Raw genomic sequence first — 22,924 nt, 5'->3', positions numbered from 1 at the left:
GCTCTCTTTGTATTTGGATAACAGGTAATGCATATAAATAATTATCAGAATAATAATTCCACAAATAAATACATTTATAACATAATCATAGCATTATTTTCCAGTAATACTACATTACTTTTAGCAATATTACTTTGATACAACATGATAAAATGAACAAACAATGAAAATGAAACAAACAAAAGTAGGTAATTATGTTTAGGAAGCTTCCCTGCGGCCGAGCGTGTGGCGTGACAGGCAAATAGTTACGCTGGAACGTAATAATCCGCGCTGGGCATTCAAACAATGCCCAGAAAAGGCGCTCGTTCCGGAACGTCAACCAGGGCGCCCTAGATGGACGTTCCGGAATGTCAACCGGGCCGTAGGGGTTCCTGCTGAATTTAATATCGGTAAACATATATCTGTAACTGCTTGAAAACATGAAGTTTGAAGATGTGAGTGGAAAAAACGCTTGAAATAAAGAATATTTACCGTTGAAGTCACAAACAAATTCTTGCTTTCAGAGAACACACTTACTCCTAGGGTACTTCTCTTTTCACTAATTATAATATATATCAAGATAAGTGACACCAAACATATACAATAAAGTATTGAATAATAATGAACATTTTATAAAGATTAGAATCGAGTGTAAACACCACATATTCATGTAAAGGTGTCCTTTAAGACAAATGTTATGGGGAGGTAGTGTGTTTGGCGGAAGAGCTGCTCAGTTGATCTTGACTTCTCTAAAGTGATGAGATGGTGAACTAATGATGGAAGGATAGCTCTGTGTATAATAATAATAATAATAATAATAATAATTAATGGTTTATTGAATGAGCATGGCAGCTGGAAGTAACATAAGTGATACAAATATGATATATAATAACTAAGTGGGGAGAAGGTTATACTACAGGGCATTTCAACATAATGACAGTGCAAAAGGTAAGATTGAGATTGACTGGGAGTGAATACACCAGTTGATTACTAGTTGTTGATAATTTTACAATGGTTGGGACTGGGCTGTTCTTGTAGCAATCGGTACATGCTCTTATGGACTGGATGCGGTTGCGGTGTCGAACATCAATACACGGACGAGACATCTCTGGTGGAAGTAGGAGCCGGTGTCGAGGATGGTGCAGAAGCTTCAAACCAAATTTGCAGATGAGGTTGTGGTGATGGTCAGAGAGAACCAAGAGGGTCAGTGTGTTGAGTGCTTCTTGATATGTGGAGTGGGAGGGGGAGAGAATAATCTTGTACACCCTCTTTTGCATTTTTTTAGGTGTTTCCATTGTGTGGCACTTAGTCAGGAGGACCAGGCAGGGAAGGCATAGGTGAGCTTGGGAAGTATGAATGTTGAGTAAACACTGAGGAGCTAGGGCGCAGGAACTACAAGGAACTTGAGTCAACGGAGGAGGTGGAGGCAAAAACTGGAGGATTTGACAACTGTACTGATGTGTGTGTGTGTAATAATAATAATAATAATAAACGGTTTATTAGTAGAGTTGCAGCCGGTTGCTGAAAATATACAAACTTACATGTGATTTAGACATAATGATATGTGTTCAATAGATTTACAGGGCTGTACAGTACATAAATCAATAGTTGTTTATTATTTTAACAATAGATGGGATGGTGCTATTTTTATATCTATCAGTGCAGGCTCTTATGGGCTGAATTTTATTGTAGTGGCGTACTGCGCGAGGTGAGCTGGGGACTGCCGGTGGCAGGAGTTGACAAGGATGGTGCAGTAATCCACTGCCAAACCTTGCTAGTGCTTGATGGTGGAGGTCACTGAGGGATGGCATTTCCAGGGTGGAGAGAGCGTTGTTGTAGCCAGAGTAGTCTGCGCCGAGCATGATTCTGCAGGCCCTTTTCTGTACCTTCTCTAGTTGACGTTGTTGGGTAGAGTTGAGAGAAAACGACCAGACTGGTGACGCATACGTTAGTTTGGGGAGAATAAAGGCGTTGTAGATAGTCCTCAGCTCCGGCGTGGGTGCCCCAAGTGACCTGAGTTGGCGGAGCATGTAGAGTCGGTATGAGGCTGCCTTGATTTTGTTGTTTACATGGGCCTTCCAGTCCAGTTTGTGGTCTATGGTAACACCCAGGAGTTTGGCAGACTGCACTAACTGGAGAGGATGGGCACCCACTGTGACTGCTGGAGCTTGCACTGGAGTGGTGGCGGTATTGATGTGCATGACTACGGTTTTGGTGTGGTAGATGGTGACCTTGTTCTCCGTAGTCCATGCCTGTAGCCTGTCCAGGGTGCTTGTAGTGATGAGTAGTCCAGTGAGGTTTTGTCCACTGTAACCCCCACAGTGCAGTCATCCACGTACTTCCACCTGTGAGGAGTGTCTGATAGAGCATCGTTGATGAGGATTAGGAAGCACAGTGGTCCCATCTTGGTCCCCTGGGGAAAACCACAGATGGGGGTGTTGGAAAGTGGAGACAGAACCCTGGTACCTGATTGCCTGATGACGCTCACTGAGGAAATCAGTGAGCCGTGAGACCAGGTTGGTGGGCAGCCCTAGTGCAATGGCCTTGTTGATCAACAAGGTCAAAAGCCTTCCTGAAGTCAACAAGGGTAATGGTCAGTGATGTCTTATGTTTCTGCAGGTTTTTGTGCAAGAAATCCAGGAAACTAACTAAGCAGTGTGATGTAGAGGAGGTCCTCATATTGCCAAATTGCTGTGGATCAATTGACTGCATGTGTGTGTGTGTGTGTGCGTGCACGTATTCTTTCCCCCAAGCACATAATCGACGAGGAGATCCAGGCTTGGATCCATCTTGCAGCTGCCTCCTTTGGTCGTCTGCGCTCCAGAGTGCTCGACAATAACAGCCTCAAAGTTACAACCAAACTTTCTGTTTACCAAACTGTTTGCATTTTCGCCATCTTATTTGGTTCAGAGGTGTGGATTACATACCAAAGGCACATCAGTTCACTTGAGGCCTTCCACATCTGTTGTTTGTAGTGCATTCTTGGTCAGTATGCAGGACAAAGTCCGGCATACTGACATCCTCCTATGCACCAGCACCACCAGCACAGAAGCATTTCTGGCAAAGCGACAGATGCAATGAACTGGACAAATCATCCACATGCCAGAGCACTGACTCCCCTGCCAGATCCTCTTTCTGCAGCTGCCCAAGGCACGCTGCAACCCTGGAGGACAATGCAAAAGGTAGAAAGACCAACCCCAGGATGCTGCTCAAAAAAGTAACATTCCTCCAAAGGACCTTAAGACCATTGCATCTGACTGTAGTCTATGGTGCTCACTTGTACCCAAGGTGTCAAACATCTCGAGAATGAGTGTAATTGGGCCAGATGTTCACGAAGGGAAAGGAGACACAATCGCACTCCCAGAGACCTCCCACCCAACCCGGAGCTGTCCTGCTCAAAGTGCAATAGAATCTGTGGGTCAAAGTTCGGACTCCACATCCAGTGACACCGCTGACAACGTCCCTAGTTTACCACTCATCATCATTGTTTTCATAATGAAGCAGAGTCATCGTCGGCTATGACGGACAGCCATAAGTAAGTGTGTGTGTGCGCGTGTGCGTGCGTGCATATTGTGATTGACATGAAGTAGAAATTCTATTTGTGATGTATAATAGAAATAATGTCTTAATAAACATATCTCGAACAAGAGTGCTTTTGTTGTTTCACATTTTCCCAGCTTAATAAAATTGAGAGAATGACCAATGCACTTACATAATTGTACAAATTATCGATGAAACTTCTGATGACGAAACTTTTCCCCCACCCTTTGATACATATAAAGTGAACAGTCTGAATAAAAATACCTGTATTTCATTTGCTGCACAGCTGAGCGACTCTTCAGTCAAGTGCACTACCTCCCCGTAATGTGTGCCTTAAACGACATCTTTACACGAACATACTCAGATTTGATAAAATTTATTATTTTGTAAAGTATATTTTTGGTTGACAGATACTTTACAGTATGAACAATTGCATGATGATAATCACTTAATGTGTGTGGACTCTTCACCAAGGTTGCAACATACTTATTCTCGTGTCTAGACAATCTACGAGACCTGCCGCTCGGACCTTGACTTGTCTCCAGCTAGGCAACTGAGAGAAGTGTCAAGCAGTGCAGTCACAGAAAATAACTTCACTGAGACTATATTACATGGTCTACCATTAAATGTGACGAATGACACTATACTGACCACAACAGTCCCTCCTGATCTGAAGTGCCCCAAACCATGGAGTTTTGTTCCACGCCGGGTTTTGCTTGTCTTCTGGAGGATTGTTTACTGGACATCACAGTTTCTCACATGGTAAGGTATTTCTGCATTTCTCAATTTTATGTTGGGAAATCCATTCAACCTTGTGTCATCTTAGTTACTCAAGTCACTAAGAATAACTTTGTAGGATACTGTTTTGCCTTTGGTTGGAAGAATTCAAATAAAATTAACAGGAAAAATACCTACAGTATTGTTGAAATATACAGTAAAACTATTATCTCTTTGTTTGAAGTGATTTTAGGTTCACAGGTTCAGTTAAATCATGAACTTTATCCAAAATGGTTTGATTCCACTTTCCCCCATCCTTTGGATGGTGAGGTACAAATAGACAACTAAATATTAGTGAAAAAAAGGAAGCTGTAAAGAGAAAGAGAAGATTTTCAAATTCATTGAATTCAGTGTTAGTATATTATATGCACAGTAGTTTGTATTCTTTTATTCAGTCTTGAACATATTTCAGGTTGATACTTCCCTTGATGCAGTCATACACAAAGGCTGGAGATTTCACTATTGGAACAAAATTGAGATCTGCTATTATTGACAATGCAATATATTATGGGTCGTACCTACTCATTGTGGGCATACTCTTACTGTATATAGCACTGACTGACCTTGGTCTTGATGGGTGAGTAAAGAGTGCAAGGTACAGTATTGGTTTAATATTTGATGATTGACATATCATTTGTACAGGAAAAATATATTGAATTATTATATCACAATTATTTTACCTCATAAGAATATGTAATATGTGTACAATGTTAATTTTGTTGGTTGTATGAAAAGACCACATGTACTCAGATAATTTTACAAGGGTTGGTGTAATGGATTGGATCCAAGCTGAAGTTATCAAGTGGATCATTAAATTTTCACTTATAAAGAGAAAAATTCCACACACCCACCCAGCAATATGAGGATTAATGACAGAAGCAGGTAGTGAAAGTGTACAGTACAGAGTTGCTGATACTTGTTAGCTCTAATTGTGCATTTTCATGAGATAGTCAACAAGTCTCTTAAATAATATATTTGCAATCTTTACAGAGCTAAGTTGCGTACCATTGCTGCATCAGCCTCCAACACTTGGGGCTTGTTTTGGTTGGTGTTGCTGTTAGGCTATGGATTGGTCGAGGTACCACGCTCCCTTTGGCATTCGGCCTCCATAGTCCACACTCTTCACCATTCATATTTCCACGCAGCAAAACTTTCTCAAGAGAGGGCAGAGTCCAACGAACGAGTGAATGACCTTTTACAGGTAAAATTTCCTTGGGTTGTTGGTCTTGTGAAAATGATTAAACATGTATCATTGTTTCTGGTTATATGATTTGAATAAGATTATAAGATTTGTCTTCTCTGAAAATGTGCCTAATATTCATTATTCTTTGGTAAATATGAAATTTTTATAATGGCACACTTTCATTCAGAAGTAATGGAATGGTAATTTTACATTATACCTAAAGGTTGGTCTTGTGGCATAAAAGTTAATTTGTACAGTACAGTACTACAGTAAAAAAAAAAATCGATATAATAAGGGCTCTACCTCTTACGAATTATGAGGGATACCATCTCCTGAGGGAATAACAAACAAAACAACGGCACTTTTCCGTTATCTGCCCCAATCAAAATTTAAACGATATCAAGTTCAGTACCAAATTTAGGGTTATCAGACACAATGGCTCAAACACTGGGCAATGATGGAAAAAGGTTGCGTGGTAGGCCATAGACGTGCACTCCACAACTGACCCACATGAACTGACCGACACGAATACTTGTTTACAGTGAGACGGGCGGTCGCATCCAGTGGTGACATGTGCATCATACATATTCGTAAATGTCTCTCATACTTCAAAATTTTACCCAATATAACAAAAAAATTTAATATTGTATATACAGTACAGTGGTCCCTCGGTTAACGAGCACAATCCGTTCTAGAAGTTTGCTCGTTAACCGAAACCATTGTTTCAATGGGTTTTTGGGTAATTGGTTCCAGCTCACCGAAAATTACCTAAATTCAACAAAAAAGGTAGAAAAGTACACTAACTTTGAGGTGTGTATGTAGAAGGCTCCTGGATGATGATGATGATGATGATGATGATGATGATGGGAATTAGAATGGGGGTAGGGGAGAAGGGAGAAGAGAAGGCATTGGGGTGGAAGAGAAGTCACCCCATGGCGCCATTTCACCCATAAAATTTTAGTTCTCTTGGTGTAATTCAAGATTATTTTCTTTAAATCAACACTGCACTGCATTATATATTGTCAATATGTAAAATAAATTTCAACATGACCAATAATTTGCTTGTAAACACAGAAAAAAAGCGTTTAGTTGAAGAGAGTCTCAAAGCAAGATGTTACCTCCACTGAAAAGACACAAAGACTGGTGCCTGTATGCTGTGTTGGCAGGCTGGATGGCATGCCACAAACTAGTGACCCTACCTTCAATTATGTTCAATAATTGTTAAAATAACTAAAAAATTTAATACAGTCAACCCTCGCTTTACGCGGTCCCACTTTACACGTTTCCACGTTTACGCGGTACCCTGCCAGAACCGGAATTCCCACTTTGCGCGGTGCATCTACTCATATACACGGAAGTATAATTTTTTTATTTAGCTAATAAAATTCATACAAATTATCCGGCCAGAATATAATTTGCATTGCTGGAATTCTTACAATTTGATGATCATTTTGAATATAAGCATTATAGATTTTGCATTAGACATACAAATTTTAGATCTAATGCAAGTATTTTGTTTACCAGAGCAAATATGTTATCTTTTGTGCAAAATATATGAAATGTATATTCAAAATATTCCTGGTCTTGCAAGGAATCCAGCAATGCCAATTATATTATCCTAACTTTAGTCTGAGGTATTATTTATTACTAAAAAGGTAAATATTCTGGTTTCTCCCACACATTTCTCTGGTAGGGAGGGTTGGTGGGGGGGAGGGAGGGAGGGACCGACCGACCGACCATCTGGCGCGTTTGGAAGGGGGGGGGAGGCAAGGTGGGGTACTTTGATTGACAGATAGTGTCGTGAAGAATATATTTTTTTATTATTAACTGAAGATATTTGTTTTAGCTCATAAAATTCATACAAATTACCCGGCCAGAATATAATTTACATTGCTGGAATTCTTACAATTTGATGATCATTTTGAATATAAACATCATAGATTTTGCATTAGACATACAAATTTTAGATCTACTCTAAGTATTTTGTTTACTCTGAGTAAATATGTTTTCTTTTGTGCAAAATGTATGACATTTATATTCAAAATATCCTGGTCTTACAAGGAATCCAGCAATGTCAATTATATTATCCTAACTTTAGTTTGCGGTATTATTTATTACTATACCTTAAAATCTAGTGGTTTTTCCCCAAACATTTCTCAGAGAGGGAAGAGCCAGGAGTGTGAGAAGAGTGGGAGGGAGTTGAGTCCATTATTTGAATGGACATTAACTTGGCGACTGTATTTCTCTATTTCTCTTAAGTATTAATTGTGTGCATGTACCATCATAAAATTAAGATGTTATTTTTACTAGAACATAGGTATTGTGTCGGAAAAAGTGGAGTTTGGGGGTCAGCCGGTCTCTATTTCATTTAATCCCATATGTTATGTTGTTCACTTTACGCGTTTCTCGCTTTGCGCGGGCCTCCATGGGTTCAATTGACCGCGTAAAGTGAGGGTTCACTGTATTAAACTTTTAAAATTATTGAATAGTATAAACTTCTTGATATTTACTAAAAGGGCAAGGAATTTAAGCCCTAGAACCGATTACTGTATTGGCAGACTAATACTACAGCTGGTGGACTGCCAAATGCAAGCTAAAACATTTGGAGGTCGGCTCGTAAGAAACTCGTTAATCGAGGGATTGCTCTTTAACCGAAGTTAAGAATCTTATGGAAGGTAACTCGTTAACCAAAATCTCGTTAACCGAGGGACCACTGTATATCATAATATTTCTAAATGTCTCATAATTCGAAATGTTACCAAATATTACTGAAATTGTAAGATACTTCTGTACTGTATATATATACAGTATACTGTATTGTAATATTTGAAAATGTCTCATATTTCAAAATTTACCAAATTTTGTGAAATTGGTAACATATATTTCGTAACAGCAAATCATTACAACTTATAAGTAATTTTGAATTAGGGGAGAGTATGAATTATGTTTTTTTTTTCTGTACTTGCAAGTGTTTAAAAAAATACATACAGTGTAGTCTGGATTTACGCAGGTTTTGTTTACGCGTTTGGTCATTTACGCGACACCTTGCCAGAATGAAATTTTTTAATTACGCAGTAAATTTCATCATTTACGAGGGTGAAGTATAATTTGTTTATTTACTGAAGATATTTGTTTTTAGCTCATAAAATTCATACAAATTACCCGCCCAGAATATAATTTACATTGCTGGAATTCTTATAAGATGGTGATTATTTTAAATATAAACATCCTAAAATTTGCATTAGACATACAAATTATAGAGATAATTTAAGAATTTTATTAGAAAGAGCAAAAATTTTATCTTTTGTGCAAAATATATGACGTTTATATTCAAAATATTCCCTGTCTTGCAAGGAATCCAACAATGTCAATTATATCATAACTTTAGAGTGAGGTATTATTTATTACTAAAAATGTAAGCATACTGTTTTTCCCCAAACAATTCTCTGGTAAGGAGGGAAGGTGGGGGGTAGGGAGGGAGGGAGGGACTCAGCAAGCATGGGAAGAGGGGGGAGCAGGATGAATCGGCTACTTGTGCAATTAACCAGGCCGTTCACATATATTTATTATTTGGGTTTAAGTAACGAAACCCAAACTGTAGTTCCTTGTTTTATTATAAAAGGATTGTATATATAGTTCCTGAGTGTAGATCGACCGAAAGTTCCACTGTTTAGGAGTGAATGAGAAAGGGACGGCGTTTATGTATTATAAACGTTAGGTCACGTCCTTACGATATAAGTTGTTGTGAGCGACTCATGAGTAGTGACCCATCGAGGGAGAACGGTATGGGTACGTCGTTCCCCCTCGAGGGAAGACGGAGCCATCCACTGCGGCTCTCAAATAACGTCTTCCTCTAGTCAAGGATGTCAAACTGCTGCTTGCTTCAGGTGGCCAGAGAGCCGGCTACTTATTCCTTTACTCAACATAGTATGACGCAGCTTCCCGTGGGTACACCTTATCACGTGCATTGAACATGTCACCTCACTGCCAGTGGAAAGTTACAGGGTGGTGAATCTGAATATAATATCAGATGTATTGACCCATTTATATAATATGTTCTGTTGATGAGACAGGGGCCCATTATAGGGAGGTGGGGTATTTTGATTGACAGATAGTGTCTGGGTGAAGTATAATTTGTTTATTTACTGAAGATATTTGTTTTTAGCTCATAAAATTCATACAAATTACCCGGCCAGATTATAATTTACATTGCCGGAATTCTTATAAGATGGTGATTATTTTAAATATAAAAATCCTAAAATTTGCATTAGACATACAAATTTTAGAGATAATTTAAGAATTTTATTAGAAAGAGCAAAAATTTTATCTTTTGTGCAAAATATATGACGTTTATATTGAAAATATTCCCTGTTTTGCAAGGGATCCAGCAATGTCAATTACATTATCCTAGCTTTAGTCTGAGGTATTATTTATTACTAAACCTTAAAACCTAGTGTTTTCACCCAAACATTTCTCAGAGAGGGATGAGCCAGCGAGCGTGGGAAGAGGGGGGGGGGGAGTTGAGTCCATTATTTGAATGGACATTAACCGGGCGACTGTATTTCTCTTAATTATTAATTGTGTGTGCATACCATCATAAAATTAAGATGTTATTTTTACTACAACGTAGGTATTGTGTCGGAAAAAGTGGAGTTTGGGGGTCGGCCCAGTCTCTATTTCAATTAATCCCATATGTTTTGTTATTTCATTTACTCGTTTCTCGTTTTACGCGGACCTCTACGGGTTCAATTGACCGCGTAAATGCAGACTATACTGTATTTGGTAATAAGTTCAGAAAAATTTTAAGTATGCTATTTAGTAAATTGAATTTATTTCCAGAGCATGCGAGCCCTTGGTGGCAGTATAGACCCTGGGCATCCTCTACATTCTCACATGGATGTCATTGAGAGCAAAATCCCCACAGAGCTGCTAGACCGTATTCGAAGGCAGCCACCACCAGATTCCCCTCATGCCGATGTACCCTCAGAAAAAGCTCTTGTTAGGTTACACAAGCAAGTAAGTAATAGCTTTTGGATCAAAACCCAAATGCTCTTAGCCTTTGATGGCATGCACATAAAAAGACTTATCTACTGGGAGTGCTGCCACAAGATGCATGTAGCATGCATAATAAATGAATCATCTCATGGGAAAATTTAACTGGAAATGCAGTTCTGTTACTAACAGTTATCAGCAATAATATTATATGCCAACATATTCTGTTGATAAGCCTATATGTGAACAATAAAATATATATAGTTTTTGAAGTATTTGGGTGGTAATGGTACTGTATTCAATTCAATTACTGTTTTGGTTTGAAATGGATAAAAATTTTATAATTTCTTTATCACAGCTTATCAAGGCACTGCAAAACCAGCGTCGTGTAGAGACACAGTGGGGATTGCTAGTGGAAAAGATTGTGAATTTAGAAGACACACACCGCAATTCTATCTCCCATGATACCTCCTTCAAGCACTCAACACCCCCACGGAGACACTACATCTTGTCATACATCTATACACCAACTATTGGTAATTTTTTTAACTTTTTTGTATATGTACTTCAATCTATGCATAATGTTTAATACATGTGATTTACATAATTGTTAGTGTTGATGATTTAATATACCTATTTAATGTTTAAGTTAATGTATAATGCAGATGTTCTGGAGTACAATACTGTACGTATATTTAATACTGTACTGTACATATACAGTATTGTCTGCATTTACGCGGTTTTTGTTTACGCGTTTTGTCATTTACGCGGTGCCTTGCCAGAATGTAAATGCTTTAATTACGCGGTAAATTTGGTCATTTACATGGAGAGCGGCTGGAGGTCCAGACGCGCCGCGCCATTTTTTATTCAAGCAGTCCATTCTCGACCATACGCGGGAAGCGGCGCGGATATGGATGCGCAGTATGTCTCTATTGCGTTATCGCTGACGTCATATGACGTATTGAATTGTGATTGGGCCACGCATCCTTACCTCCCTCCGCCGCTAGCTGTGATTGGTCTAATGTTATATGAAGTGGCCTGACACGGGAGGGAAGCTACTGACCCAGCTGCGTCAGTCTCATTGTTCTCACTCACCGCGTATACTGTTCTCTCTTGTGCTCGCTAATCTGTTCAACAATGGCATCCGCTGGACCCCCACCACCCCAGAAAAACCTTGCATTACCTGGACCCAGCCGCCCCAAGCCCAAGAAGATACGATGTGCCCTAAGTTACGAAGTTAGGTACAAGATCGTGCAAGATTTAGAGAAAGGAACGAGGCAAGTTGATTTGGCGTGAACGAATCTACGATCCGGACGATCAAGAAGGATGCTGCCAAGATTAAAGAACACATGAGCATCACAAAGTCTGCAGGTGCTTCAATGGTGAAATACTGTCAGAATAAGGTGCTGCTCAAGACTGAGAACTTACTGGTGAGCTACTTAATTCGTCAGGCAAGACGGAACATGGCGGTCGACACGCAGGCAGTGCAGGACTACGCTCGTGAACTGTACTCATCAGTGGCTCGCAAGATGGGAATTGCAGAGCCCAAACCCTTCACTTCTTCCTCTGGGTAGCCACCCAGAGGAAGCAGTGAAGGGTGAAGAAAAGGAACAAGATTACCAACATTAACATTGTTGGTGAAGGAGCCAGTGCTGACCGTGCTGCCGCCATGGATTTTCCTCCATTCTTACGAGAAGTTATGGAGGAAGGACAGTACACCGACGACCGGGTGTTCAACATGGATGAATCCGGTCTATTTTGGAAAAAATTACCTTCCAAGACCTTCGTTGTCAAGTCTGCCAGCAAGTGTTGGGGCTGGAAATTGCAGAAGGAGCGCATCACTGTCCTGTTTACCACCAATGCCTCCGGTACCTGTAAGCTCAAGTTGTCGGTGATCCACACAGCCCGCAAGCCACACGCCTACAAGAACATGGACATGACCAAGCTAAATGTCCACTGGCTAACCTCACGTAAGGCATGGATGTTCACTGGTCTGTCCCTCTCCTGGTTTGACGACTGTTTCATTCCCGACGTGAAGAAATTCTGCACGCAAAATAATGTGCCATTCAACATTTTGTTGCTGCTTGACAACGCACCAGGACACTCGCCCTTACTGTTGGATCGTCACCCCAGTGTAAAAGTGGTCTTCCTTCCTCCCAACACTACGTCGTTAATCCAGCCCATGGACCAGGAGTTGATATGCAACGTTAAGGCTCCATTCTCTGCAAAGAAGTTTAAGCTCCTGAACGACTGTACAGTACCAACACCAAGGATGAGTTGCGTAACCTTCTGAGTGGCAGAGATAGCGAGAGCGATGACAACGAGGATGCAGAACAAGAGTTGGCGGAGCATGAAGTGCGAGTTAAACAGTTTTGGAAAATGTTTAACGTAAAGAAAGCTGTTGATTTCTTGGTGGAGGCATGGGGGGAGCTGTCTGCGGCAACGATTCGTCAAGCGTGGCGGCATGTGTTGCAGGGTATCCCAGGTGGGAGGCAGAGTCAACCTGTGGCTGGAGAGGTTCAGTCTGTTGCAGTAGCAGTGGACCTTGCAAGAGAAACTGCACAGAGTGTTACAGCTGCAGGCTTCTCCGAGACCACCAACGACGACATCATAGAGGTAATCAGGGATCCTGAGGTGACTGCCGACGAGATGTTGGAAGACAATGACGTCAGTGAGGAGGCAGGTGGTGCGGCAGCAAGAGAACAGAAGTTAACTCATGGTGATGTAAGGGATGCCATCGAGTTTACCGAGAAACTAAAGCTCACCCTTTCAAAGGACCATATCAATCACCGGTATGAAGTCTTCAATAACCTTCTAGACCAAAGTATGGAGCAGTACATCAAGATGTATCACGACCACATCAACACTAGCTGTCAGCGTAGCATCACTGACTTCTTCGCCCGCAACCCACCACAGCCAGCCCAAGCCAGTGATAGTGACAGTGATGGTGACTTTGAGGGGTTTGTCAGGGAGGCCCTGACAACTATGGTGGATAGTGATGGTGATTCACCTGAGGGCTAGCAATCTGTCCTCTGCCTCGGAACCAGCCCCCCATCCTCTTATGCCAACCCATCTCTTCTACTAACGTAAGTGTTAAACCTTGATTTTCTTTTACCTGGTACAGTATATTATTCTCTTATTGATATTTCTCTTCTATATTGTATGTGTGTGCATACCATCATAAAATTAAGATACTATTTTTACTATGATGTGCATATTGTGTCGGAAAAAGTGGAGTTTGGGGGTCGGCCCAATCTCTATTTCAATTAATCCCACATGTTCTGTTATTTCATTTACGCGTTTCTCATTTTACGCGGTACTCCACGGGTTCAATTGACCGCGTAAATGCAGACTATACTGTACAGTACAGTACTACAGAATATTACACGATACATATTTTTTCCATTAAAACCAAGATTATCATTGCATACTGTATGGGCATTCTCCCATTTACAGTATGAAAGGGGTCCATTCCTGATAAGCCTTTCATAAATTGGATCACATTTTCCCAAAGACTCCCATTGTATGTGGGAAAAAAAGGCATCCCAAAATATCTAAAAAAAATTTGAAAACATGTATTTAATTATGTTTTTGGTGTATTGTATACAGGTATTCCCCACTATCCAAATGTGTTAAGTTTCTTGAAAGTCATTTGGTTACTGAATTTTCAGATAGTGAATAACAGTAAATGAGGAAAATAGGGTTCGGTTCTCCCCCAAAAATTTACCTGAAAAAAATTAAACTGGTTTTCAACCAGCCCCCCCAAAAATGCATAAAATTTTTAAGGTGTTACAACTATAAAAAAACAACAACATTAAAACTAAATACACTGCGGTGAATAAAATAATGTACTGTATACCATATACAGTACAGCACAGTTGGTACAGAACCTAATATTTAATACAGTACCTTATGTTGTTTTTGGTTTGTCTGTACAATATAAACTGACCTGGTTGGGTACAGGAAGCCCTGAGATGCCTGTGTTAGCAAACCAGTGAGAAAATATTTTGTAATTTCGAATTTCAACTAAAAAAATCAAAATGGGATTTTTTTTACTCGGGTTTGTAAAATGGGGACTTCCTGTATATTGTGATTGTCTTGCTGTTTTTAGGAGCTCATTGCATCATACCTCACCCCATATCCTCCATAGTTTAATGTCCAGTACCTTAGAGTTGGTCACTGAAAAGATATATTGGTGTGGAAAGGAATTTCACCTTTAAAACTTAGGTACAGGTATCCCTCGTTATATAAATGTTCAAGATACGAAAATTCCCTTATACGAATTTCCTAAATTATCACCTCTCTTTCATTTTATATAAGCTACCCCTTCTTATACGGATTTGGGTCCTGGCAAAAATTCAAATAGCATGCCCCCAGGAGTCAGTTAGGGCAGCCATATCCCTACCAGGCTGAGGTGTGAGTTATGTTATGGTTATTTTTCAGCTCTTAATTTTGGGTAGAAAAACTTAACTCATCACTTTTTTTTTTTTTTTTTTTTAACCATAAGGTCAAAAACATGAAGGGAATAAAAAATTATATTGTGTGTCAGAGCACGAGGGGGAGCAGTGTGTGGGGCCTTGTTGCTAAGGGTCAGTAGAGGCAGCTTCCTCACTCATGCTTGAGGCCACACAGCCAGCGTCTTTGCAAATGGCAGCTGTATCAAACTTTTATTTAGCTTTTCTTTAATGGTTTTAGCTGCATATTCTCATCTAGATAGTATTTTATTAGTGTTTTTAATGTGTTAGGTAGTAAATTACAGTACACTGTTGTGTACTATTTACCATTAGTTAGGTAGTTGTTGTTTTTTTGTTCGTGAACCGATTTCATGCAATTGGGGTATGATATTAGGGTTTCTTGTCATTGGGGAACTGAACCCTATTTTTCCCATGTGTTCTTTTATTCAGTATACGAAAATTCACTGAGGAAATGGTTTTTCAGGAACCTAACCCACTCATTTAGGAAGGGATACCTATACAGTATTTAGGATGCTACTTTTTACTGTACTAGTTATGAATTAGTCATATAACATGAAAAAAATTTTCTTTGCCCCTACAATCAAGAATGGATTTGGCGTTGCTTTGTGCGAGGGTATCTACTGCGTGCTCTTGCTGTGTGCTGTGCCCTCGTGTCTGTGGTGGTTGTCTGGTCTGAGTTAACATTTTTCAGCACCAACCCGACCATCTCGCTGTTTGCAGTTTTTGTCAACCTTGCCAAGGCAAATTATGATTACTTTACAATTGAGGTAAATATTTTCTTGATTTTATTCTTTGAATTTATGACTGTGTAACACATGTACATTTCTGTTGACGAGTCTTAATATGAAGAACCAAATGGTTTTCTTGCCTCACATTTTTATAGTGTAGTCAACCAAAACTACTACAGGGTAGTATAAGTTTTCATTTGAGGACAGTGTGTGGTAAATCATTTCATTTCTTGAACACACTCAAATCTTTCTTTTTCATCAGTTTGTTTTTAACAAGTTGTTTTTAACAAGTTATACTGTAATTAAATTATGATCTGCCCGTGGCCAGGTTATTTTGCACTTATGTATGGAAAGGAAAAGTCATAATTAATATACTCTTTCTATATGGGAAATCAAGCTAGCTTAGCAATATATAACAGCAGTGAAAATTGTATGGAAGACCTTCAAAACATACTGTTTTTGTCTTAACAAAGAAATTGGTATCCAAACTTTTCTGTTCCTTCCAGATGATATCTTCCTTATCCATGGCTTACATAGCCCTGTGTGCATACTCGACATTGTTCAAGATTCGTGTACTAAACCTGTACTATCTTGCGCCTCACCATCAGACGGATGAATATTCTCTCATCTTCTCTGGAATGATGCTGTGTCGCCTCACTCCACCAATGTGCCTCAATTTTCTATCTCTCATACACATGGACTCTCACGTTATTAAAAAGCACACTGAAGAGACATATTATACACAGGTAGGTGAAGCTGAGTGTTTGAGCAAGAATGGAAATACATTGAGATGGAATGACTAATGGACATGTGTTATCTTTAATGATATATTCCTGTACTGAATTAGTTAAAACTGGGAGTGGTAGACTTCCTAGGGCTTGGGGGATGGATTGTATCCCTGAACTATTCACTGGATCTTTACACTAATGATAAGTGCTTTATGTGAAGAATGAATAGGAACTGCAAAAGATAATTTATAATTTTGACAAGGAGTGCCACTTTCAGTATTTATTTGTCTAATGCCAGGCAATTTTATTCAGCTCAGAGGGAACCCTGTACACAAAGGGCTAGTGTTAAATGCTTGGAAGAGTAAGGTACCTTGGTGATTTTTCTGGATGGAAGTGAACTGTGGATTTTGATATAGCATGCAGAATAGAAAAACCATAAATGAGTATGTACAACTTTGATAAAATTATGGAGGAAAGTGAAGATTGCCAGTACAGTTAAGTATTTGGGAGATGTTAAAGACTTATAGAATGGACTGAAATTGGGGAGAGAACTTTACCTGGGAGAAAGGTTATTTGGGTGCTTGGATGTATCATCAAAAGAAGGAATGTAAAGTTATGGTGATGGCCCCTCTGTGAACAATCCAAAAATTTTGAAAAATCTGATTTTCTGAAAAATTCCTTTCGCTTAGCTACATCATTGCCAAGTATGAACTATGTGCAATAACATCGTCTACTCCAAAAATAGTATTATGAGCAAATGATGTATTTAGTTTTATTGTTATATACAGGTACAAGTATTGTATTATTTATTAAAACATAGAAAAGATTCATCTGGCAACACCTATAAGCCAGTCTGCTGAGTTGTGATATCGTGTAATCCTTCTCAGTGCTCGTTTAGCCCATTCAGAGATTAGACCTATGTTGCATGACTCGTGAAACCCCCTACCTTCCCTTGCCCAAGTATTTAAACTGTTTCCTCAGTAATTTTTAGACCACATCTTTGGCTATCAGTTGTCTCATTTGTTATTCTCCCTTGTGTTTCGTATCACCAGTCCTTCCCTTATGACAGTTTGAAGCAGATACTTCTCACCTGACACCACATAAAAAGAAAAGTAGAACAAATTCAAGAATATGAACCTGGATTATTCTACAGAGTTTTATGAATCGGAGTCATTTTAAGGAATTCTAAACCTGGCAACAAAGATAGAGGTGGTGCCTCTTGACACCCTTGCTTTCTAGCAATTGATATTGTGCAAAATCAGGAAGGCACCATGTACCAAGAACTTGTAAATCTTCAAAGGCTTGTAACTCAAAACAAACATTATACACATAAAATTTGGAAATAACTCCAAAAGTGTTTGGACATTTTTAAATTTCTAATAATACTGTACTGTATTAGATTCACCAATGATTGGAAAATATTCCATACTAGAAAGAGTGTGCAACTCAAAAAATTACTATACTGCAGGTAGTAGGCAGCTATCAATCAGGGAGATACTACCACCTGGGATGATATTGAAAGCTTTATGTCTAATGGGAGATCCTGCTGCCATATGGCATCACAAAATTTTTGACCAAGTATCTGGTTGCTGATCTGACTTTCTGTCTCATTTACACACAATTGCAGGGTCTCAATTGTTTCTCTTAGTTTGACAACACAACATACATATACAGGTTGTACCTCTCTAGTCCGGCATTCTGTGGTCCGGAAACTCCCGTGGTCCGGAACGATTTTAGTTTGTCCAATAGGTAGATAAGCAGCTTTTTTTTTTTTTTACTTATCTGATTATTATTATTACAGGAGTATTAAATTTTTGCCCCTCAGGCCCCAATGTGGGTCAGTGACCTATGCCCGGGTGGGCTAATCCCCTTAAAAAAAAAAAAAAAAAAAAAGCCGCGGGAAATTAAGGTTTGTTTACATCCGGCAGTTCGGCTGCTCTCTCTCTCTCTCTCTGCTTGTCTATACAGAGTACAACATTTAACCCTTCAATATATATGAGCAGTAAATAAGTGTTGCTTTCATATTCTTATGTAGAGTAATGACGATATATTTTCACATGTGCGCACTTACATACGAGCAGTCTCACTTTTTTTTTTACCATTAATGGTTAGCTACTTATATTGTTCCATTTATTAACATTAAATAACATTACAGGTACTTCAAGCAACCATATTCATTTTTTTACATTAATTTTACTACAGCTAAACTCAGGGTCTTATTTTCTTCAGTTTTATATGTAGAACCAATCAGTCACTGGTTTCGTAAGCTTTAACATAAACAATGCCGGCAGCCGTCTCGTCTCCTCTAATATTCCACGTATTATTAATAAATTGTATTGTTAATTTTGCACACACGTACATTAATTCAATAAAAACAAATTCAGAAACATTAATTAAAATATATATGAACAGTAAATAAGTGTTGCTTTCATATTCTTATATAAAGTAATGATGATATGTTTTCATGTGTGCGCATACGCACTTACATATGCGATCTCACTTTTTTCTTTACCATTATCGTTAGCTACTTCTATTGTTCCATTTATTAACATTAAATAACATTACTTAAAACAACCATGTTAATTTTACTACAGCTACAACCAAGGTCTTATTTTCTTCAGTTTTATATGTAGAACCAGTCAGTCACTGGTTTTGTAATCAACGAATACAATGCTGTGTCATTTCCTCGTGTGTTTTAATATTCTACGTATTATTAATGAATTGTATTGCTCATTTTGCACACATAAACATTAATTAAATAAAAAAGACATCCAGTAATAAACAATAATGAATCTTTTGTACATAAGAGAAATGACGCTGTTTACACGATTATGCACGTCTGCACGTTGGCGGGCCGTTCAAACCCGTCGAAATTCAAGTTTCTGCCTTCAAAATTTTTATTTATTTATTTTTTTGTGTGTTCCAATAAAATACGTTAAGAATTAAAAACTTGCGAAATTTGAGAAGCTACTATACGACATTTAACCCTTCAATATGTCTTCAAAGAGACCATGATGCAGAGAAAGTGGTGCTAGTGCTTCCAGGCTTAAGCACAAGTCACTATCTATCCAGGAAAAGGGTGAATTTCCATGGTCCGGCACCGGTCAGGTCCCGAGGTTGCCGGACTAGAGAGGTACAACCTGTATCATTTTGCACTCTTGATATTTTTATATTTTTTATTTTATTTATGGCTCTCTAATATTATTATTATAATTATTCTTAACATTATTATTATTATTTTATTATATTTTTTCCCTCAAGCCTTGATGTGGGTCATTATAAATGACTTGTGCCCGGGTGGGCTAATGCCCGGGAAAAAAAAAAATGTGAGGTGGCCGACAGCAGTGATCTTTGGAGGATATTTTAATGATTTTTTTTTCTCTTCATTGCATGGGTATATATTAATTGTTTGGTTGTAAGTATGTAAGTGTTTGTTGCATTTCAATTATAAGAAAGATAAAAAAAAAATATTACCTGAATTTATTAAAATCTTAATGGAAACACTGTTGAGAGATCCTAAATAATGTGTTAAAATTTCATATAAATCCATCCCTAAAAAGAGGGGTGGGGGGTGGGGGGGGGTTTCCAGTGGGTCGATCCCCATAAAGTAAAAGAGCAGCTCAGAGTTAGTATGATACTTCCTACCTTAAACTTATAGCTGCAAAATATGGACCTAGAATGAAGGAAAATGTTCTCAAATTTAAGTTACCTGAGGCTTCTCGGGTTACCAGAATGTAGTTAAAAGAAAGGTGTTTTGAATGCCTGAGATGACAGAGGGGTGTGAATTACAGTATAGTTTATGATAACATCTGTATTATACCACTGCATATCCTCTAACAGATAATGGGTCACATGGATGTCATCAAGATCATCAGTGATGGCTTTAACATTTACTTCCCAATGATGATTGTGGCACTTTGTCTGGCAACATACTATAGCTTAGGATCCAGGCTGCTGTCTGCTTTAGGGTTCCAGCAGTTTATGTGTGATGATGACCTTACAACAGACCTCATCGAGGAAGGCAAAACACTCATAAGTAGAGGTATGGACAGTTGAAAGTAATGCATGTTGTGTTTCTCTGTCAGAGAAAATATCCAAATAAATGATTATGGCTGATTTTTTTTTAAAAGCTACTTGAGTACTTTAATGATGACAATGATAAAAACAGTACAGGATGTTCCCAAAAAGACCTGGACAACTTCAGTTTTTAATAAATTTAGAACCACAAATCATAAGATTATACTGTTTGTTTTATAGGATACAGACACTCAAAGTTTTGTGCACACCACCAATACAATTCAATGTGTGCTCCATTTGTCATGTGCAGAATTAGCTGAGGTGGACCAACTGCCTGGCCACCATGATCACCAGACAAAACCCTTCTTGATATGTTCCTGTGGGGGTTTGTCAGAGATGTTGATCACAAGACCAAGGTGGCAAACTTGCAGGATCTTGGAGCTTGAATCATAGCTGCATGTGCACTGGTGGAAGCTAAACATGCTGATCAAACGGAGCACACATTGAATTGCATTGATGGTGTGCACATAACTTTTTTAGTTTCTGTATCCTATAAAACAAATATTATAATCTTATCATTTGTGGTTCTAAATTTGTTAACAACTAAAGTTGTCCAGGTCTTTTTTGGAACAGGCTGTATATAAAAATTTTCTCTACAGAATCTCGTCGCCGTCAGAGAATGGAAGATAATGCTGCCCGGCGTAAAGATTTTGCAGAAAGATTTGGTGGTGGTGAATCTTCTGCCAGTATGTACAGGTAAGATACTGGCTTCTGGAGGAAAATCAGAAGTAAAAGTAAGTTGTATAATTAGACAGTAAAGACACAGGCTGGTATATATATATATATACAGTAGTACCCCGCTTAACGCGGTCAATAAAACCCACAGGGTACCGTGTTAAGTGAAAACCGCGCTAAGTGAACAACAGAACATATGGGATTAATTCCAATAGAAACTGGCCCGACCCCCCAAACTCCACTTTTTGACGACACATAACTATGTTGTAGTAAAAATTTTATTTTAAATTTATGATGGTATGAACAAACAAGTAATATAGAAGAGGTTAGGTTAGGAAAAATAAAGGTTAAGTTAGGAAAAATAAAGGTTAGGTTAGGAAAATTAAAGGTTAGGTGTAACACTTACGTTAGTAGAAGACACACACTGCGCAACCTTACAGCGCGGCTTGCCCAGGCGGAGGGAGGGAGGAGGAAGGAGAGGCGAGGCAGACGGGAGCAGCGGGTGGCGGGTGGGGCGAATCTAAAAATAGCGTCTTGAGCCGGACACTCGCCGCGTATATGTGGAAAAAACCCGCGTTAAGTGAAAGTTCGGCTCTGGCGAGGCACCGCGTATATGATAAAACGCGCTAAGCGAAACCGCGTTAAGCGGGGTATTACTGTATATATATATATTTTTTTAACGTGTGCAATACTGTATTATCTACAGTATAAAAAAGTTACTTTATATATATATATATATATATATATATATATATATATATATATATATATATATATATATATATATATATATATATATATATATATATATATATATATATATATATATATATATATATATACACACACACACACACAGTGAACCCTCGCTTTACGCGGTTTCACTTTCCGCGTTTCCTACATTTACGCGGTACCCTGCCAGAACCGGAATTCCCACTTTACGCGGTGCATCTACTCATATACGCAGGTGAAGTATAATTTTTTATTTAGCTCATAAAATTCATACAAATTATCCGGCCAGAATATAATTTACATTGCTGGAATTCTTACAATTTGATGATCATTTTGAATATAAGCATCATAGATTTTGCATTAGACATACAAATTTTAGATCTAATGTAAGTATTTTGTTTACTCTGAGTAAATATGTTATCTTTTGTGCAAAATATATGACATTTATATTCAAAATATTCCTGGTCTTACAAGGAATCCAGCAATGCCAATTATATTATCCTAACTTTAGTTTGAGGTATTATTTATTACTATACCTTAAAATCTAGTGGTTTTCCCCCAAAAATTTCTCAGAGGGAAGAGCCAGCGAGTGTAGTGTGAGAAGAGGGGGAGGGAGTGGAGTCCATTATTTGAATGGACATTAACTTGGCGACTGTATTTCTCTATTTCTATTTCTCTATTTCTCTTAAGTATTAATTGTGTGCATGTACCATCATAAAATTAAGATGTTATTTTTACTAGAACATAGGTATTGTGTCGGAAAAAGTGGAGTTTGGGGGTCAGCCGGTCTCTATTTCATTTAATCCCATATGTTATGTTGTTCACTTTACGCGTTTCTCGCTTTACGCGGGCCTCCGTGGGTTCAATTGACCGCGTAAAGTGAGGGTTCACTGTGTGTATATATATATATATATATATATATATATATATATATATATATATATATATATATATATATATATATATATATATATATATAAGATGAGATATATATATATATATATATATATATATATATATATATATATATATATATAT

At 38.4% G+C, this 22,924-nt stretch overlaps 1 protein-coding gene across 3 annotated transcripts in view; it reads left to right on the top strand.

Moving 5' to 3' along the window:
- The window catches only part of LOC121870604 (LMBR1 domain-containing protein 2 homolog), a 47,493-nt gene that overhangs the window by 4,166 nt on the left and 20,403 nt on the right, over nt 1–22,924 (top strand). For all 3 annotated transcript variants that reach the window (XM_042372439.1, XM_042372438.1, XM_042372437.1), the window contains 9 exons: nt 4,022–4,281; nt 4,709–4,873; nt 5,287–5,497; nt 10,319–10,495; nt 10,830–11,007; nt 15,532–15,713; nt 16,181–16,420; nt 20,243–20,444; nt 21,079–21,175. In XM_042372439.1, the coding sequence (XP_042228373.1) occupies nt 4,022–4,281; nt 4,709–4,873; nt 5,287–5,497; nt 10,319–10,495; nt 10,830–11,007; nt 15,532–15,713; nt 16,181–16,420; nt 20,243–20,444; nt 21,079–21,175 (1,712 nt within the window). The remainder of the gene's footprint in view (nt 1–4,021; nt 4,282–4,708; nt 4,874–5,286; nt 5,498–10,318; nt 10,496–10,829; nt 11,008–15,531; nt 15,714–16,180; nt 16,421–20,242; nt 20,445–21,078; nt 21,176–22,924) is intronic.

Source organism: Homarus americanus, unplaced genomic scaffold (genome assembly GCF_018991925.1).
Source record: "Homarus americanus isolate GMGI-L3 unplaced genomic scaffold, GMGI_Hamer_2.0 scaffold56333, whole genome shotgun sequence".
In the NCBI taxonomy this organism is placed as follows: domain Eukaryota; kingdom Metazoa; phylum Arthropoda; class Malacostraca; order Decapoda; family Nephropidae; genus Homarus; species Homarus americanus.
The sequence above is the reverse complement of the archived record's forward strand: the minus strand, read 5'-3'. Positions and strand labels throughout refer to the sequence as shown.